The sequence below is a fragment of the Ictalurus punctatus genome, chromosome 2, assembly GCF_001660625.3.
Source record: "Ictalurus punctatus breed USDA103 chromosome 2, Coco_2.0, whole genome shotgun sequence".
Classification (NCBI taxonomy): Eukaryota; Metazoa; Chordata; class Actinopteri; order Siluriformes; family Ictaluridae; genus Ictalurus; species Ictalurus punctatus.
This window is the reverse complement of record NC_030417.2, coordinates 4,446,622-4,467,085: the sequence shown is the minus strand read 5'-3', so window position 1 is coordinate 4,467,085 and position 20,464 is coordinate 4,446,622. Positions and strand designations below refer to the sequence as shown.

General features: G+C 43.7%; 2 protein-coding genes across 3 annotated transcripts in view; one reads left to right on the top strand and one right to left on the bottom strand.

The window, feature by feature from the left end:
• Window positions 1-11,453, bottom strand: part of map3k5 (mitogen-activated protein kinase kinase kinase 5) — a 63,900-nt gene extending 52,447 nt beyond the window's left edge. Inside the window, exon 1 of one of the 2 annotated variants that reach the window (XM_053686670.1) lies at window positions 10,420-11,453. In XM_053686670.1, coding sequence (XP_053542645.1) covers window positions 10,420-10,867 — 448 coding nt within the window. In that variant the 5' untranslated portion in view covers window positions 10,868-11,453. The other variant, XM_053686671.1, reaches the window with a different exon arrangement.
• A 1,042-nt stretch (window positions 11,454-12,495) lies between these two features.
• The window catches only part of lrp11 (low density lipoprotein receptor-related protein 11), a 16,095-nt gene continuing 8,126 nt past the window's right edge, over window positions 12,496-20,464 (top strand). Inside the window, exons 1-3 of the mRNA XM_017454048.3 lie at window positions 12,496-13,791; window positions 15,952-16,790; window positions 19,986-20,143. Coding sequence (XP_017309537.1) covers window positions 16,238-16,790; window positions 19,986-20,143 — 711 coding nt within the window. The 5' untranslated portion in view covers window positions 12,496-13,791; window positions 15,952-16,237. The remainder of the gene's footprint in view (window positions 13,792-15,951; window positions 16,791-19,985; window positions 20,144-20,464) is intronic.

Below are 20,464 nucleotides of genomic sequence, written 5' to 3'. Positions count from 1 at the left end.
TCTTTCCTTTGGCTGTCGGTGCTTTAATTCGACCTTGACATCTTAACTTTTTTTTTCGTGGTTAAAAAAAAAAAAAGCTGCTTTATTACCATATCTTCCGGCGTGCTTATTTATGGCTGAATGCTAAATCGGAATAATCACTGATCATTTCCTCCGATCTCCTGACAACACTTTCCAAGGCGCTTTGAGATGACAAATTTCCTCCTGGTCTTAAGACCTTATTAACATGAGGTCTGCCCAATAGAAAGACAAATACACTCACTAACCCCTCAAATGCAGTACAATTATGAGAATAAAAGGTCAAGAGCTCCAGGTAAAAAGTTCACATCAAACATTAGAATGAGGAAAAACGATGATCGCATTGACTTGCCATGGTTCTCGTGCCAGAAAAGATTTGTGTATTTCAGAAACTGCACAGCAGTCTTTAGTGTGGTGTGAAAAACAGCAGCAGTTCTGCAGGCAGAAACCGCTTGTTGTTGAGTCGAGACGGGTCAGAGGAGAGCGGGCCGATTGGTTCGGGCAGACAGGAAGCACTCTTTACAACAATGTTTGTATATAACAATCTCTGAAAGTGTTACTATGAGTCGTAGAGGGCCATTTAACTTTCCCTTATGAAGTTCTAGATAGATCCCGAGGGTTCAATGGTGTCCAAAAGCTAATTTACACCAGCCTGTGAGCCGTAACCCGCAACCCTGTGTAGGATACAGTACAGAAAATGGCTGGATGGATGGATACAAAACGGAACTGCCTCAGTATTAAATAACCGGCTCTGGAATAGTAAGTATCTACTGTTGTGTTGACTTAATAAATTATAAAAACAGTGAAACAAAATAGTTCTTGGTGTAAGTGATTTTTTTTTTTCAGCCCGCAGACTTAAAAGTAACATTGTATAATAAATAGGTGCATGATTTTTTGGGTTCAGGTGGGGTCACGCAAAAAGCTGCCACTGGCATCAAGCTACATCACTTTCATATCCTGTCTTATCATACCAGGAAGAGGTTGTCTTGCTCCCTCCACTCTGCTACTTCTGCACATGACCGAAACTGAAGTGATAATGCAAGCACACACATACACACACACACACACACGTACATGCACAGCTGCTGCTGATCAGGAAACTACAGCAGCCACCTAAAGCAGACTGTGAATCCCACAAAGCATTCAGAGGTTTGCCCTCACATGCTGTTTGCTTCAAAGTTATTCTTACTCTTGTGTCTGCTGTACTTGTCATTTTGCTCAAACTGTAGTTTGGCCTTACAGCTCCACGGTCCCCGGTTCAATCCTGAGCCCAGGTAAGTGTGTGTGTGTGTGTGTGTGTGTGTGTGTGTGTGTGGAGTTTCACATGTTCTCCGTGTTCTCACACGGGATTCCTCAGTGTACTCTGGTTTCCTCCTACAGTCTAAAAACATGCATGTAGCCAAACTGACTACGTGAGTGTGTGTGTGCTGGCGTCCAATCCCGCCTCACAACCAGTGTTCCAGGGAAAAGCTCGGGATCCACTGCGACCCTGATCAGGATAAAGCGCTTACTTAAGTAATGACTGTTTTCTTTGAAACATCACTGGTGAGGAAGTGTGGTTGGTTGTTTGCCGTGTCAGTCAAATAGCAACTTCCTGTACTTCCTGTTCTTGGGCATGTTTATTCACGAAAAAGTAAAGTACCAGACTCTCTAGCGTTGCAACATCTCCAAAACTTTTCCAAAATGTCGAATGCCTTTTATCTAGAGCATTTTATTATCGCATTTTGTTTAAAATTATTCTTCAGTTGTCTAATCACAGGCGTAAAACGGCCAAGTGTAAGAGCTCAAATCTAATATTACAAAACGATTACTCGGTTATAAGCAATTCATGTATAATACTCATCTCATGTGCCATTTAATTGAGTATGTAGTGCACTTTATACGCGCTACAATGCCATTAAACGCTATGTAGCGAGCACACTGATAAAAATGCGGTCGGTTAGATTTAAGAAAAAAAAAAACGATATATGGTACATACATAAAAATATTACGTTTCCCAATATTACATGATTTCATTGCTTATGCTAAACTTAATTTAAACAATCAACTTGCTAATGAATTAGACAGCGCAGACAGGTAATGTGGCAGTTGCAGAATGCGGGGTTGGATTTTATTCGGGATATTGAAAATACACGATCAAATCGCGCCGGATGCACGAAAACAAATTACGTTAATGTAATTCAATTCAATCACGTGTACCCGATGTATGCTTTTGAATTAAATCAATTCAATGAGTTTTTTTTTTTTCCTTCAGTGCATATACTGTATAATAACTGGGTTTTGGCTTAATTGTGTGTTAAGTAAGCGATAAAATACAACAGGATGTGCTGTTAGAAGAGTGGAGAGCTTGTCCATAGGGGCAGGTGGGGCAGATCCCAACAATACTTTTCAGCCATTCAACAAATGTTAATATTTACCACATATTTTAAATGGCGTTAAAATTCTAGTTATCTCCTTTGAGTGAGCAAGGATTTTTTTTTTTTCTAAATGTTGCTATCTGACCAAGCCAGAGTTCCATCAACAGTGTTGGTTTGGTCGCCTTTCTAGATCGTAGGGCAGTGTGCTTTACTGCTCCATTTAGATTCTATTCAGTTATTATCACACCTAGTGGTCACAAATGGGAATTGCAGCAAGTGTTTAATAGAGGCCTATTGGGGCAGGAATCACTTTGCCGCATTGCCCCCCTGATATTACGTCTTCTGCGTTCATCTTGTCCACTGCAACAGAGGAGACGAAAACCCAACCTGATCAAAAACAGTGCTGAATTTCTTTTAAAAAGCCAGTTACAGCTGCCATCTTTTTAGTCTGAGGTTTTCAGTCCTTTCTCTGATTAGAAAGGATGTGTGTACTTTACATTGTTATCTCACAGTAATCTACAGTCCCCTCTGAAAGTATTGGAACAGCAAGGCCAATTCTATTGTTTTCGCTATACACTGAAGACTTTTGGGTTTGAGACAGTCTTTTCTCAGATTCGAAACGGCTTGCTCTTCTCCCATAGGCAGCTCTCTGGTCTCCACGATGGATTATCCTTTTTAAGGACGAATGCCGTGTTCACAAGTGTGACCTAGGGCTCGAACCAAGAGTAGACGTTCCGTGCTATTACTTCTTAACAAGACACATCTGCGCAGTCACGTGTTCCGATATTTTTGATCACTTGGAAAAAAAAACAGACGGTGCCATGTTCTAAATTGTTGAACACATCCAGATGTAAACAGCTGAAATTCTGATCTCATATTCGTGTTTCGATCTCAAACCCAAACGTCTTCAATGTACAGCGACGACCATAGAATTGGACTCGAAGTCACAATACTTTCGAAGGAGACTGTAAGTGCAATCATCAGCAACCAGAAACCATCATAGCGGCACCGACGGCTTATAAATCTGTAGCACCTGATTTCAATAAAGCCACGATCGCGCTCAAAGTCTTTTTCGATGTTCTTCTGATTTGCTCGCCTAGACGTTGCGCAACGGCCGTGCAGAGCGCGCTCTTCCTCTCTTTGTTCTCTCGCACACGTTCTCTCTGCAGAGAGCTTTACAGCTTGTGCTGTAGATCCTCTTGACCCCGTTTTCTCCATCCTGAGCCAGGATAAACGAAACGCTCAGCATTAGCCAACAGTGCACATGAAAACTCCTGCTGTGTGTTTATACAGGCTGAGCTGCAGTCTCTTGCCGGTCTGCCTCTATTTACTACGACTGTATTGATGGTGTACACAACGAGCGTGTTTTGTGCATTGTGCAATCGTCGCTCGCTTTCATCCTGTCTCGCAGGATGGGAGTTGCACCACGCCTGGCTGTCTCTCATGCAAACGTTAATCTCTCACAGCAGATCTGACCTCACGGCATACACCCATTCGGCTGGGAGAGGTGTACGGCGTTAGCGTAACACTATGTTTAGGTACACGGTGTGTGGAGTTTGTGGTAACTTGTTGGACCTGGGAGTAAAACAATAGAACAACAGGGACTTAGAAAACTAGAAATAACTAAAGAAATAATATGTTGCTGCACTTCTCCTGATGACATCATCTGCTCTTACAGTTTCCTGTCCGAGAAATGGCTCGGATTGCCACACTGGCAACCTAATCGAGATCCCTTTCAGGAGGACACGATGATCGCTTTGTTAGTTTGAAGTTCACTCGGCTGTCATGTTATCGCACCGATTCAAATCGTTTCTTAGGAGATTTAAGATCTCGGCACCTTCGTACGTTTCCGACTCCGATAAAACTACGGTCCACAATCATGCCTGAAGATCATTCGACTGTATACGAAACTACGCTGTGAAGTTACTCACACAGAACGAGAAGCTTGGTCATGTGATTTCCACCGACGCATTAGGTAGATGACAAGATTTTCTCTGGTCGTACAGTGTAAGCTCTGTTTAATTTGGAAGGTTGTGGGCGGGAGCAGGCGATCCAGCAACGAGTGCAGGCGGGGGCAGGGCAAAAAAAAAAAAAAAAAAAAAAAAAAAAAAAAAAAAAAAAAAAGTACTGTGGAGAAATCCCACACAATAGCTTAATAATTATGAAATAGAAGGAGGAGAAGAAGAAGAGGAAGAAATCTGCCTTTGCACATACATAAATAAATAAATAAATCATACATGTTTTAAATCAGTAAGGAAAACTTTCAAGTGGTGAAAAAGCGCTGAATTTTAAGCGCTGACACTGGAGACTCCTTCCAAAAATGTTAAAGAACCACATCCTCCAAGAACACGTTTCATTTATAGGCTCAAATGTTCTCTGAATGACCCGTTACTCTAGAAATTATAATGTTTTATACGTGTGTAACTTGTAGACAGTCGGTCTACTTGGCTAGTGTGTATAGGGTCAGCTATCGAGAAAAATCCACATAAATTCGAAACAGTGCAAGTACGTAAACATACGTGTTTACGTGAGACTCGGAAGGATGGAGCAGAAAAAAAACAAAAAAAAAAACAATGACAAAAACATTAGAAGGCTGATTTCCACCCAGCACTGTGTAGGAGCGAGATGTAATCCAAACCACTAATATACAACATCCCAAATGTGACTCATGTGCCTTAAAAGAGTGCTGCTGTTTAGTCCACGAACACTGCACTGAGCCAAACTCAAGAACTCGCAAGGTCCTTCACAGACCACAGTGACCTCACTGACCTCGCTAACCTCATTAACCTCATATCAAGTCATCATCTGGTTAGCTTAGTGTCAAACAGAGTCCATTTCCAACCCTGCTCCATGCACTGTGCTTATACAACAGCGGCCCCAAAAACGGTGAATATGTGTTTGTTTAAAAAACACACGCACTTTAAAGACGTAGTCAGTGACTGCGTTTACACGGACAGCAGTAATCTAATTATCGACCTTTTTCTGAATAATATTCTGATTAAGGTGTTTACATGAGTCGCATTTAGAATATTCCTTTCATGTTCCCGTGTTACGTGTTATAGAACGTAGACGGATTAACGTCACACGTCGTTACGTCACCGCGCCACGCCGTCCGACGTCCCTCCAGAATTTCACGTATCGACATACAGTTGGTCTTCGTTATGGGACCGTATACAGTTTTGGTGTTTTTATTTTTAATTTTACGGACGCTTCAAGTGCGGTTAATTATTTGTCATGTTATACGTGCAAACAGACGACTGCTTGAAGCCGTGGGCTGCGTCCCAAACCGCGTACTTACCGTCTATATCGTAGCTGATATACGTGTATTTCTCCTACTATATAGTAGGCAAGTACGCGGTTTGGGACGCAGCCGTGCTGTCTTGTTTGCCGTGAAACGGTCGAGCGCTGCCGTGTGTGTACGTGTCCTGTCGCAAAATGCGGTGAAAACCCCCACGCGACGTTAATAGTGTGATTAAGGTGTGTACGTGTCTGTAATACACGTCCATAATGCGACTAAAAGAGGAATACGCCACACGTCTTAATTCCATTTGTGTTTACTTCGAGTATGACTTTAATCAGATTAAAGTCATCAATAATCGCCGTTTACATGGTAGATTTTAATCAGAGTATCGTCTTAATATCGGATTATTGTTGTCCATGTAAACGTACTGAGTGATAGACTTGATTTTACCATCTCTACACGACATTACAGTGAAATCCAGTGACGTTTACTCTGATTACATTATATTACCAAGCCTTGCGCATTCCAATGAGTTCCACACAATTTAGCATCAGAGTATACCAGTACAATTCATTACTCAACAAATGTGCCGTCTTTTTATCCGCAGTAAAAATAGGAGTTAAGTAAACTGACATATGAATCTGGAAACATCTGCACAGGGGTGCTCAACTTTCCGATATTAACTGACGCCGCATGCCTCTCCCTTGCATACCTTTGTTAAGTGGGAATGTTTCAAGTTCATTCATGTGACATTTGACGAATGTATCCATCCATCCATCATGCCGCTTATCCTACACAGGGCCGTGGGGAACCTTCGAGCATATCCAAGGGAACTTGGGGCATGACACAGTGGACACCTGGACGGGGTGCCAACCCACTTCAAGGCACAATCGCACACACTACAGACAATCTGGAAATGCCAATCAGTCTACGACGGATGTCTTTGCGACTGGAGGAGGAAATCAAAGTACCCGGAGGAAACCCGGAGAGAACATGCAAAGTCCATGCATGCATGCAGGGCGGAGGCGCGAATCGAACCCAAAACCCCAGAGGTGCGAGGCAAACATGCTAACCACTAAGAACCACTAATTAGAACACGATTACATACGCTGTACCGACGTTGTGCTGTATTCCATCTCCCGGCACAAACCGACTCCCCTTCACATGCATGTGGGTTACAGAGTAAGGCGGTCGGATTCTGGCGAGGAGCCAGAATTCAGCAAAGCATCAGCAAGCAGTTGCCAACTGCACAGCTGGTAATATTATTACACTCTCTCCAATACACCTTACACCTCAAATAGTGGAAATGCATCATTTCGCCGTCTTTTTCCTGAACTAACGGTTCTAGACAATTAACTCATTTATCATTTATTATTTTTTTTTAATAGAAAAAATGCTATATTGCACAATCCTACTCAGTGAATTTCGCTGAGCTTAGCTAGTTGTTTCAGAAATTTAAAACAACAGTTACTACAGACCTAGAGGCAAAGTCCCCTCCATAGCCACACCCCCAAAGCACTGTTGCTGTACAAGCAGTGCAAGCTTTCTGCAGGGCTGATTGGTTGACGTTTGTGGTCCGCAAAATCTCTAATGAGCAAGCCAGACGTGACAAGGCAAGGCATTTCAGACACTCCCTGAAATGACACGAGGAAGAAACCTTGATGGGAACCAGATTCGAAAGGGAACGTGTCCTCTTCTGGATGACACCGGAGCGTGGGATTATAAATCACTACAGTCACGCGTGGGAGAGTAAAAACAAGCAGTACAGGTGCAGTTCTTAAGTGCACAGTCTCTAGGTGAGATTATTCACAAACTTTTTTTTTTTTTTTTGGAAATGGACATGTCTGGGTCTCCGTTTAGGACCACAGCAGCGGCAGCAGAAGGTGAAGCACAAATTTAGAAAGCTCCATCAAGATCTCAGTCCGTCCAGGATCGCAGAAATCAATGCAAAATCCAGCAAACTCCGCAATATTCAGAGGCGAGACGTTACTGCAGATTTCCCGCAGATTTGGGCCAAGACGCGAGATGTGATGTCATCATAACGCGTGTTCACCCAAAGCCCTCTTCGACTCACGCGTGTCGGACATGGAGCATACGGCTAAAAAGTTCTCATTTACCGACAAACATCAATCTGAAAGAGCGTCCAAAACAAAACAGTTCCGCCGATTCGATGCGATTTTGCCAATTCGAGGAGTTTTCGGCGAAAATTCCACGAAATCCTGTACGGACTGAGAAGTAGAGCCTCGGGGCTTGTTTTGTGTTTCACTGAGGTAACCGAGGTACAGCCGTGCACGAGAGTGCCTTCGGAAAAAGATCCAATCAGGTTTTGGACGTGCCTCGGCTTGCCTCTGCCATCCCGCTGTCATCCTGCAGAAATCGCAGTCAAAAGCTTTCTGAATGCTCCAAATGTTTGCACGAAGCAAAGCCAACAAAGGAGTAGGCGTGCTCTTATATCCAGCGAATAGCTTTCATTTGTGTTTACAGTTAATCATTAGGAAGAACCTTTTATCTAACCGGACTTACAAGTGACACGGGGTGCATTCCATTCAAAGCGTAGATGTTTGACGGTTAAGAGCCTTACCCCACAATGATATCTTCCATTCTGATTAGTCAGAAGGTGTCGGGACTAATTTTCCACTCATTCACAGATAAACTGATTAACAGGGTCAAGGTCACACCAAGGTCAAATGTCTTCAATAGCTTCATTCATGTTTGAAGTATATTATTTCAGGCGCACTTGGTGGCACAGAGATCGCATCAAGTTTTACTTGTTTTCAGTTTTACATTTAAAAAAAATAAAAAATTTAACGGATGCACCAATTAACCCATTTAGTCCCACTGGTCAAGTCCAGGTTTAAACAGGTTAACTATGTCCAACTGGTTCCAGCTGTAATGATGCTTGAGCGCTGGGGTCAACTTCTCAGATCCATCTGGACATATATCCACCAGGTCCTTCAGAAGATGAAGTGAATCTTAGAAACTAGTAAAGTACATTACACTCATGTGCTATATGCAACAAGCCAATATTGTGCAAAAATTCTGTTATGACTGCGGCGTTTGTGGTGGTTAACTGGGATTGGGATTAGAAATTTAAGATCCATCTGTGGTTGAAACTGCGCCAGTGTATTGCACTAATCCTAATCCACTTCTATCATGCTGTCCGTTAAAGATTATTTGGCTGTGTATGATAAAGAACAGGGTATGGAGGAACACAAGAATTTCCACTTAGTGCTGTCAGGTGAGGGAAAGCCGAACATCTTCATAGGCTCAAGTGGAGCACTGAACCTGAGATTTTCTGAAACACTTCCAAAGTCATGGCACCCTTCAGACTTCATCTTTTGAACGAAGCAAGTTGGACTTGGGACAAATTTGACCTGCGATACCTCTCCGAAGCACTTGCTTTGAGCATGCTGAACCGTTCTAGAGCTTCATGACTGCACCAAATACCACGTACATACAGTACAGTACTGCATATTAGCGATGGTGGTTGAAATATGACTGAGCCAAACTGTGCAATTCCAAAGCACTTGGATGAGTTAAGACATGTGAGACCTTGTTTTTCAAAAATAAACTTACAGAAGATCTCTTTTGTTTTTGTGGAGTTTTGTTTTTTTTTTTAATTCAGGTTCCAAAGATATCAACCAATGCCCGGGGTTGTGAAGGAAAGTCATAAGTGTCTCACCACAAATCATATGACGGACGTAACGTGTGGAAACTGCAGCAGAAATCTGTCCTGGGTTGCATTACTGTTTTTCATAACCTCATCCAGGTAATAAAGGGCTTGATAATGAGATGATGATCTGAAATGGTGTACTACCTACTACACAGTAGGCGGACAGCAGTACACCAGAGGGGTAGTAGTTATGTCCGAATTCTCAGTAGGAGAGAAATACCCGGATGGTGTACTGCTTCCGGTGAGATTTTGCAGCGTGCAACCGATGGACACTACGCGAGTCAAAAATCCCATAATGCAACGGGACTGGTGCGGACGAGCTCAGAAAACAAAAATGTCGGAAGACAGCGCGTCGGCTCTGTTTAAGTATTAAACCTTGGTTAAACAGGACTTGTTTAACAACACCCGAATAAATTAACATGTTGAAGGTTTAAACAAGAAAAGTTGTTTGAAACCTTTTTTTGTGATCTCCATCATGCCTTTGCCGGTCAAGCTAATGGCAACGAATTTACCTCAGTCTGTTAACCCCGCCCACTTCACATTACTAATTCAGTTCACTTTCCTGATCTGCGTTTTGCCTAGTGTGGTTGCTTTAATCTGGTGGTCCCTTTAAGATTTTCTTGTTTATGACGACGCTCGATCACACACCCATCCGGACAATCCGGACACGCCAATCAGCCTACAACGCATGTCTTTGTACTCGGGGAGGAAACCTGGGGACCCGGAGGAAACCCCTGAAGCACAAAGAGGACACGCACAGGACAGAGGTGGGATTCGAACTCCCAACCCTGGAGGTGCTAGATAAACGTGTTTCAATTAGAAGGGGGGAAAAAAGGATATTCTTGCAAAGGACCAATATGCTCCTTTAACATGAAGTCTGTCTTTTTTTTTTTTTTTTTTTTTTTTTTTAAGAAATATGACAGCAAATTTTTTAAACGTCCTTTTTTTTTGGAGGAAATCAACTGTAGTGTAAAAGACAATATTTAACTCAAAAGGTTTCACTGGAGTCAGAGCAGTGATGAAGAATGGAAGGATAAGGAGTTCTGCACCGTGGACCTCAGTGAAATTAGGATTCGGACCCGGTTCGTGTCTACACGGCGCATTCACGGCTTCCAGGCTCAGCGACTCACCTGCGTTGTAGAACTGGTCGAGCACGGCCATCTCTCCGAAGTCCAGTTTGCCGAAGTGGACCACTTCCATCCGGCATCCCGCAGCGTCGCACGCATCCTTCAGGCACTGCAGGGCCGCGCTCTCCGCCGGGCCCGACTCCGAGTTCAGCACGTACGCGACGCTCGCGGCTCGGCTCTTGCACGCGCTCGCGCTTGACGGTCCACCGACACAGCCGCCGCCGCCGCCGCCGTTACTCCCTCCGTCCACGCAGCTCACACTCCCCGCGCTGGCGCCGCTCACCGCCGCGGGCACGTTCCAGAACTCTCCGGCCGCGGGGATCGAGGCGGTGTCGCTGAAAAACCCGCACGGCTCACCGTCCGCGTGAAGGCACGAGGCGCTTCCTCGGCGCGCACCGTCCACGCATCCCGGCGCCGGGACACACAGACTCTCCCGATCCGAGTTCATCATCTTCACCCTACACTTTTTTTTTTAAATCCCGCGTGCAGACCGGCGTGCTTTAAAGTCTTCCAACACTCGCGCTCCGACATCCTCCGTTTTGCATAATCATGTTTTTTTTTTTTTAGCTCATTTTCGGATATGTGTTTTGGAAAAATAAAGTGCAGGGAATATATATCAATTATGAGCACGCGCTGTTGTGGGCAGCCGCGCGCTGGAAGTCACGACCCAAACGCTGAGTCGCGAGCTGAGGTGCGGACGATCCGGAACATTTCACGCGCACGCTTTCCTACGACGCGGTCGCATAGTTTCCCAAAACTTCACGCGAATGCTGTGTGAAACTCCTCCCGCGTTCCTCTGCGTTAATAACGAAAGAACCAGAGGAAGAAAATATCTTCCGTTTTTTCTTTTTTTTTTTAAACAAACAAACAAACAAACAAACACGCTCAACTTGTAACCGCGTCTATCAGTCACTGAATGGATGAAGTCATCCGGCATGAAGAACAACAAGAAGTTGTGAAATCGTTCCCCGACGTCTGATCGGTCTGCGTTGGACCCTGCCCTATTTCTACTGTTATCTCACACAGTCAAACACACACACACACACGAGGGGGCGGAGTCTGAAGGCTGGGCGGTGACGTGACCATGTAGGGAACAGGTCCAACGGCCAAAATAGTGCTCCACTTGTCTTACTCACAATACTCTGCTTTTCTATTTGGCTATTTTTTCTATTTAATGATGTGCACACTCTTTAGACAGGAAATAGTTCAGCTCTAATGTGTTCTTCCTGCTGCCTGACAGGGAAATAGGCCTACCAGTTGCATGCATGCATAAAACACCAGCAGGGAAACCACCAACCTTCTTGCAGCCATGCTTTTAGAAAGGTAGAATTGGTGTTTTCATGGCTGGTATCATATGCATGCATTTTGCACAGTGCTTTAAGTTGACTTTTCTGCCTGGCTATTACCTTTTACGGCTATTACGTTTCTAGGCTATTACCCTTTTATGGTTTGGAACAATGGATATTTGAATATATATAATCATAAAATATTTGGTCTTCAGTTATGCCATTATTAAACTCTGGTCTAGTGTCTTAAATATTGCTTGATTTTCACTTTAGTTAATGATTTCCTAGATTACCCACAATGCTGTTCGAGTACTTGCTGATAGCGGCAAACCAGGGGGATTCATCCCTCGCTTCATTTCTACCTAAAGAGAGCGATGCAGCAGCGCTTTAACGTGTGACGTCACATACATCCAGCAGCTTTGTCTTGCCCGGGTTGCCAGATTAGACTGCTAAATGCAGAACACGTTGAATTTCAACACAATTGCATGCATTTTGTTTTACGTGGCTGCCTTGCAATATTTTAACCTGTAATAATTCTAAACAATGGGAATGCAATTAAACTGCAGCTCTATCAAGTGTTTGTCGCTCAAGTGATATTTCGGATGAACATTTATTACCACTTATTCCCTCCTAATCTATATTCCACTCATCCCATAAAAAATATATATATATATATATATATATATATATATATATATATATATATATATATATATATATATATATATATATATATATATATATATATATCCAAAATGTTAAAAAACAGCGTATTTTCACAGGTGTACACCAGATCACAACTCAAGTAGACTAACTTGAATACAACTCATGTTGAGATTATAAGTAGTGTCTATTACATTTACCATCCATCCATTTTCCATTTTAGTCGTTTAGTTTGTCCAGCTCTCTCACCTCCTCATCTGTGCACTCTTCTGAAACAGATCCAGCTTGAGGGCTTCAACGTTCATGCTAACATAGCACGGTGGCTGAGCGGTCAGCACTCTTGCCTCGCACCCCTGGAGCTGGGGGCTTGAATCCCGCCTCAGCCCTGTGTGCGCAGAGCTTGCATGTTCTCGCCGTGCTTCAGGGGCTTCCCCCAGGCCCAAAAAACCATGCGTTGTAGCCTGATGGCCATTTCCAAATTGTCGGCAGTGTGCGATTGTGCCCTGCAATGGGTTGGTACCCGACATGTTGGGTTGTCTGCTGCCTTGAACCCTGGGTTCTCTGGGATAGGCTCCAGGTTCCCCTCAACCCTGTGTATGATAAGCGGAATGGAAAATGGATGGATGGATGGATTTTGAGTTTGTTGCATCCACTACTACTATGCTGGATTTCTCATTAATGTGACGTTGAATGTCGTTGGGGCGCACGTTCGCCTCACACATCCAGGGTCGGGAGTTCGATTCACACCGTGGCCCTGTGTGTGTGGAGTTTGCATGTTCTCCCCGTGCTGCGGGGGTTTCCTCCGGGTACTCTGGTTTCCTCCCCCAGTCCAAAGACATGCATGGTAGGCTGATTGGCGTGTCTAAAGTGTCCGTAGTGTATGAATGGGTGTAGTGTAGGAATGGTGTTAATATGTGTGTAAATGTGTATGTGATGGTGTAACCTGCCTTGTGCCCGATGCTCCCTGGGATAGACTCCAAGTTCCCCACGACCCAGTAGGATAAGTGGTATAGAAAATGGATGGATGGATGTCACTGGAAAATGGTGAGTGAAAAAGGCTTTTTGGTTGTCATGAGCTAACAGTGAAACGTGACTGCTATCGCCTATGTTTGAGATGATCAATGCAACACACAACCGCTAACTTGTAACCAAAAATTAACACCAGAATCACTAAGCACATCATAAATATTTCAATATGACCATAGTGAATGTTCAGGGTGGACTTAATATCTGGGGCAAGTTTCATATGAACTTGAAAGGATTTTAAGCAGCCAGTGGAATGGAGCAGTCAACAAATCTCTGGGTTTCCGTTTCAGTCCTAAACTTTGGTTAATGTCTATGTGGTGTTTCACGTGTTCTTCTTGTGTCCATGTGGGTTTCTTCTTCAGCCTTGTCTGGTGTCCTCCCACCTCCCCAAAACACACCGGTAGGTAGATTGGCTTCTCTTTTTCTTGACTATATGCTCAGTGGACTGGTGTTCCATTCAGGGTGTGTCCCTATCTCACACCCAGTGTTTCCATATAGGTTCTGGATGGACCCCCGACCAGGATAAAGCTGTCTGAATGAATGAACTGCAAACTGTCATAAGGCACTATGATATTTAAAAAAATAAATAAATAAAATAAAATAAAATAAATAAATAAATAAATAAATTAATTAATTAATTAATTAAATGATCATTTCAGTCACTCTGATGCCCTCAAGTGGTGGACGCTGGCTAAAGTATAAAGGAAGAAATGACTTCCAGGGCTAGACATCCTACTCAGTAACCTATATAGTATAAAACCTAAACAATAGTGCAGATGTTATTATTTCATGCACTTAAATATGCATTTCTGAGCCATTTGGCATTCAGTCAGACTTCAGAAACTGAGAGGAGGGATAATAATTAACCGTAATTAAATGTAATGAAATATTAAATATGGTTCATTTTGGTTTGGGACCAAACCCCAAATTTGGGCAGTGTTGCGATATCAGTAATCCTGAGCATTATCCTTAGTTGAATTGGAAAGGACAACGTGTGACGTCACATACATCCAGCAGCTTTGTCTTGCCCGGGTTGCCAGATTAGACTGCTAAATGCAGAACACGTTGAATTTCAACACAATTGCATGTGTTGCATTTTGGTTTATGTAGCTGCCTTGCAATATTTTAACCAGTAATAATTCTAAACAGTGGGAATGCAATTAAACCGCAGCTCTATCAAGTGTTTGTCGCTCAAGTGATATTTCAGATTAACATTTATTATCACTTATTCCCTCCTAATCTATATTCCACTCATCCCATAAATATACATATATATCCAAAAGAAAGGGAAAAAAACCAGCGTATTTTCGCAGGTGTACACCAGATCACAACTCAAGTAGGCTAATTTGAATACAACTCAGGTTGAGATTATAAGTAGTGTCTGTTTAATTGACCATCCATCCATTTTCCATACTGCTTACCCTACACACACGACAGACAATTTGGAAATGAGCACATAGGGTGGAGGAAGGATTTGAACCCCCAACACCGGCGGTGTGAGGCAAACATGCTAACCACTAAGCCACCATGCCCTCGTTACTGTATGTAAACAAAACTTTTATTACTGATCTAAACCTGTTAGAAGCTCTGATCCATTTTAAAGCAACTACACTGTTTTGCCTGAAAAGCTCACACAATCTCTGTAAATTTGTAAAGTAAAGTAAATTGTAAAGCACAGTTGTAAAGTAAAAGGACTTTTATTTGAAATCTGGGAAATGTATGTAAGGAAGAGTAGAAGTGTTTAAATATAAATATGGCAAAATATTTACTTAACCTGGGGCGCATGGTGGCTTAGTTAGCACGTTCACCTCACACCTCCAGGGTCGGGGGTTCGATTCACACCGTGGCCCTGTGTGTGTGGAGTTTGCATGTTCTCCCCGTGCTGCGGGGGTTTCCTCCGGGTACTCCGGTTTCCTCCCCCAGTCCAAAGACATGCATGTTAGGCTGATTGGCATGTCCAAAGTATCCATAGTGTATGAATAGGTGCGTGAATGTGTATGTGAGTGTGCCCTGTGATGGATTGGCACCCTATCCAGGGTGTACCCCGCCTCGTGCCCGATGCTACCTGGGATAGACTCCAGGTTCCCCGTGACCCTGAAAAGGATAAAGCGGTATAGAAGATGGATGGATGGATTTACTTAACCTATATAGTAATAAAATAGGGCAGCGTGGCTTAGTGGTTGTCACGTTTGCCTCACACCTCTGGGGGTCTGGGGCTCAAATCCTGCCTCCGCCCTGTGTGCGTGGAGTTTGCGTGTTCACCCCCCTGCTTCAGGAGTTTCCTCCGGGTACTCCAGTTTCCTCCTCCAGTCCAAAACCATGCGCTGTAGGCTGATTGGCATTTGCAGCTTGTTCGTAGTGTGTGAATGTGTGCGATTGTGCCCTGTGATGGGTTGGCGCGACCCTGTGTAGGATAAGCGGCATGGAATATTGATGGATGGATAGTATTAAAATACAATTATTAAGTATTTTCCACACCTGGCTGTGGGTATAACTGCGTTCCACAATAGCTTGTTATGTATCTTGATCAATGCAAACCAATGTTCTATTATGTCTATAGACTAAACGGAAAAAGGCCTGTTCGATTCATTCTGGTTAGAGTCGACTCTCCTAAACGAGTCCAGAAAGAACCGACTCGTGAATCTCTCATCACCAGCACCAACATCATCTTCTTGTTGAGGACAAAAGAGGCGCACCTGCGAGCTGGAGACGGAAATGCAGATGTGTTCATCCTGAGATCATGCTGATGTGTGACTCGATCAGGAATACGACTGGGAATATTTTCTCGCTCGGAAAGTAAACAAAACAAAGCTTAAAAAAAAAGAAAGAAAAAAAAGGACGCGAATATGTTGTTGTTCTCAGCGCTCTTCCATCATCAGCTGGGCTTCCTGCTTCTCTTCCTCGCCATCGCTCGCGCCTCTCAGATTTCCGATCTAAAGTCGAAACTGTCCGGTGTGGAGGAGCTGCTGGAGGAGTTCCGCAAGCAGCTGCAGCAGGATGACTCGGAGCAGAGCGCGGAGGACGCGAGCGACGCGTGTGTGAGCGACTTCGACGCGGCGGAGGAGCGCATCATCCGCGCCATGGCCTCCATCGAGCGCGGCGCCACCTTCCTCTCGGCTCCGGGCCGCGTGTACAGCCGCCGGGACTGCGTGCGCGCCTGCTGCGCCGAGCCTCGCTGTACCACGGCCATCGTCCAGGAGCAGCCGCAGCAGCCGGACAGCGGCGGGGGTCTGCGCTGCTACCTGTTCAACTGCACGTACGGCGGCGCGAGCGTCTGCGCCTTTTCGTTTCAGAGGGGCTTCAGCACGTTCAGCCGGGTCGCGCGCAACGTCAGCGCGTCCAGAGAGCGTCACCGGAGGCCTGTGGAGGAAGATGAAGATGGCGACTCGTCCATGCGAGGTACAAGGATTAGGTGGAGATCCACCAGTGTGCATGGTTGAGTTGAGATCAATATCCCAAATAATATTCAGATGCTCCTGAAGGTCATGCTAGATTAGCACTGGGGTCTTGGAGTAAACACCCTCCCCACCCTCAACACACACACACACACACACACACACACACACACACACATATCAGCCTGCTTGTTTTTTTCCCCCCTGCACTCTTAAAAATAAACGTTCTTCACAGCACTGTAGGTTCTGCAAAGAACCTTCTTCCTGTCAAGAACCACTAGTCATTGTATAGAGTTGTTGAGTTGAGCTGTTTGGTCCTTTGGAGATCAATGAAGCTTCATTAAAGGTTCTTCAGAGCAGTGTATGAGTTCTTCAAGGTATCATCCGTTAACAGGTTAACGTGAACCTTATAAAGTGCGACTGGACAAGGTTCTCCTGGTATCACTCTTAAGAACCTTACTTTGATTCCTTAAAGCATTCATTTTAAAAAAATAAATAAATAAATAAGGGTGTTTAAAAAAAAAAAATTTTAGAGAACGTATGATAACAGGGTTCCTCGTGGTACTGCTGTGAAGAACTGTTTTTGGGTTCTTTAAAGCTTGGGTTCTTTTCTAAATGGAACTCGAGAGGTAAAAAGGGTCTTTGTTCAACTGAAAAGGGTTCTCCTATGGCATCGGGCTGAAAAAAACATTGTTGGTTGTAACTGGAGTATTTATTTTTAAGAATGTGGCTCTAAACGAATTGCTAGGCGTTTGTAGGTGTGTTAGAACAGGGAAGGTTTGAGCCCACGCAGGGACGCCAATTGGCACCCTGTCCAGGGTGGACCCCGCCTCGTGCCCGATGCTCCCTGGGATAGGCTCCATGTTTCCCCGTGACCCTGAAAAGGGTTAAGCGGTATAGAAAATGGATGGATGGATGGATAGAACAGGGAACCCACTAAAACATGCTGGGGATCATTGGATTTGGATACCGTTATAGATACAAGTTTGGGCAGTTCTGTTTGAACCGAATGTTTCATGCTTGCACTGTATTTTGGACCAGAAGTGTAAAACAGTAAAACCTCTGGTCCATAGATACCTGAGATACATTCTCATCCAAGTGGAATCGTGGCTGTTTTATGGAGGCCGGATGCGGATGGTCTGGCATTCTTTAGACTCGAGTTCAGTTAGAATGATTGGGCGAACAATATCGTAGGCCAGTACGGTATGTCTGAGAACAGGGAGTGGAGAATTCCTTTGTCTATGGTTTATCCACTTCCAACCCACATCTAATGCACTTTTTTTTCCTTTCACCATTCGCTGGACTGCTTCTATCAGCTGATTAGATTTCGATTCTCCAGGAAAGTTGGTGAATACAGATATACATTATATGGCCAAACGTTTGTAGACACCTGATAATCACATCCATCTACTCCATCTCAGCCCATTCCAGATTTAGTCCGGCTTTGCTCTTAGAATAACCTCCAGTTTTCCTGGAAGGCTTTCCATTATATTTTGGAGCGTGGCTGTGGGGATTTGTGCCCATTCATCCACAGGAGTATTAGTGAGGTCAGGCCGTCACGTTAGGTCAGGAGGTCTGGGGTGCGATTAAGCTTTCCAGTTCATCCCAAAGGTGTTCGGTGGGGTCGAGGTCCGGGCTCTGTGCAGGACAAACGTGCATCAAACCGTGTCTTTATGGAGCTCGTTTTCGTGCACAGGGGCATTGTCATGCTGGTACAGGGTCGGGCTTGAACTCCAGTGAAGAGCGTTAATATATAATACAGGCTACGTTTGATTAGTAATGCACTGATATGAACATTTCTTCCTAGTCAGTGCCAATACTAACATTTCAGGTTGGTTTGTTTACAATTCCATTCTCTTCAGCTTATTTCACCTTCACGGTACGACAGCTGATTACAGGTAAAGTCCAAATGGAAAAAAAACAACAAAAACCAACCCAACACAATAGACCCAGAGCAGATGTTTTTGCTTCTCTAAATCATCACCCGCCTTTTTTCCGCCTTTTGACTGACACGAAACCATCAGCACGGACTGTTGTCTGTTTCTAAACAGCTTCTGCTGGCTATTACAGTATGCCTGTGCGGTGTGGATTTATTGATCGGTACCGATTGTCGGCCAGTACATCGGCGAATCTCTCCGATGAGTGATGAAGTCTGGAAAAAAAAGCGTAAGGATCGTGATTTAAACAGACGTGTTTCTCTAAATGCATAACAGGCGTACATTTACGCTTGAGCAGAAAGCAGGGCTAGATTGCGTCCCAGTCTGACTTCTAGGAACATCTGACAGTTTGTTTGGTCAGGAAACCTAGTTAATCATTTACAGCTGTGAGCCTTGATTCGGTCCTGTTGAGTATAGAATAATGAGGAGAGGTAAGGGATTTTATTCGCTTTTTTGAATCGAACGACGTGTTTAATTTGTCTGAGTTTCCATCACACATCAGCACAAGATTATTAGTTAGTAGATCTGTACCACCAATAAACACTTCCAATTTACAAAGTTATTATTCTAATAAGCTCTGTGACTTAAAAAAATATATAAAATATATCAAATCTATTTTTTTGCTATATAATGAGGTCGTTATGTTGCGCTATATATATATATATATATATGAATCAACACCTTTGAGAACATATTTGCGAATTCAACAGCACTGTAGTGTAATAAACTCGTCATCTCAAAGTAACTAAATAAGCTAAATACTCCATTAACAGATGTTTATTTCATCCATAATTAAAAAAAAAAAAAACACACACACCACATAAATAATTCACCGAGCTACAGGGCCCTCCATTAATATTGGCACCCTTCGGTAAATATGAGCAAAAAAGGCGGTGAAAAATCGTCATTATTGTTTAACTTTTGCTCCAAAAATTCACAAAAATGCTCTGCTCTCATGGATATCAATAAATTGGGAACACCAAAAAAAAAAAATCTTTGTTAAATATAGGTGTGCACCCTTTTAGTCAATACTTTGTGCTAAGATTTGAAGCTTTCTGTCAGAGGCAGTCAGGTTTCCGTGTAATATCTGCTGATATTTGATCGAGTCCGTGATGCCATGTATCCTGATAAAATGTCCAGGACTTCAGGCAGAAAAACAGCCCCGAAACATTAAAGATCCACCACTGTGTTTAACCGGATTTATTAGAAATGAATAAACTGGTGTGTACGCTGTAAATAATTTACAAACAAAACAATTCCAGGGCTTGACGAACCGCCACGCAGCGATGCCGGAATGGACGTGGTGATCCAGCTGCCTACGGACTGGGCCATACTGGATGGCAGGGACAGCATGGATGACCACGGTGTCGTACGTTACGAATGGGCTCTCGTTAAAGGAGATCCGTCAATCAGCATGAAGGTATAGACGCTCAACGGTGCACTGTGTAAACTTTTTTATGTCTTCTGCTCTACTTAACACAACACTACATAATTGTAATGTTCATATCGAACATCCCGATGTGATCTCAGTGACTGTTACAGTGACATGCTTGTTGGTGCTGGATGGACTGGTTTGAGGATTTTAGAAACTCCTGGGAGTATGTAGAGTTTGCACAGAATGGCGTGAAAAGTCTTGTTGGATGAGAGAGGTCGGAGGAGAAAGGCCAGACTGGTTTGACCTGACAGGAAGGCTACAATAACTTAAATAAGAGCTCTTTACAAACGTTGAGCTTGATGGACT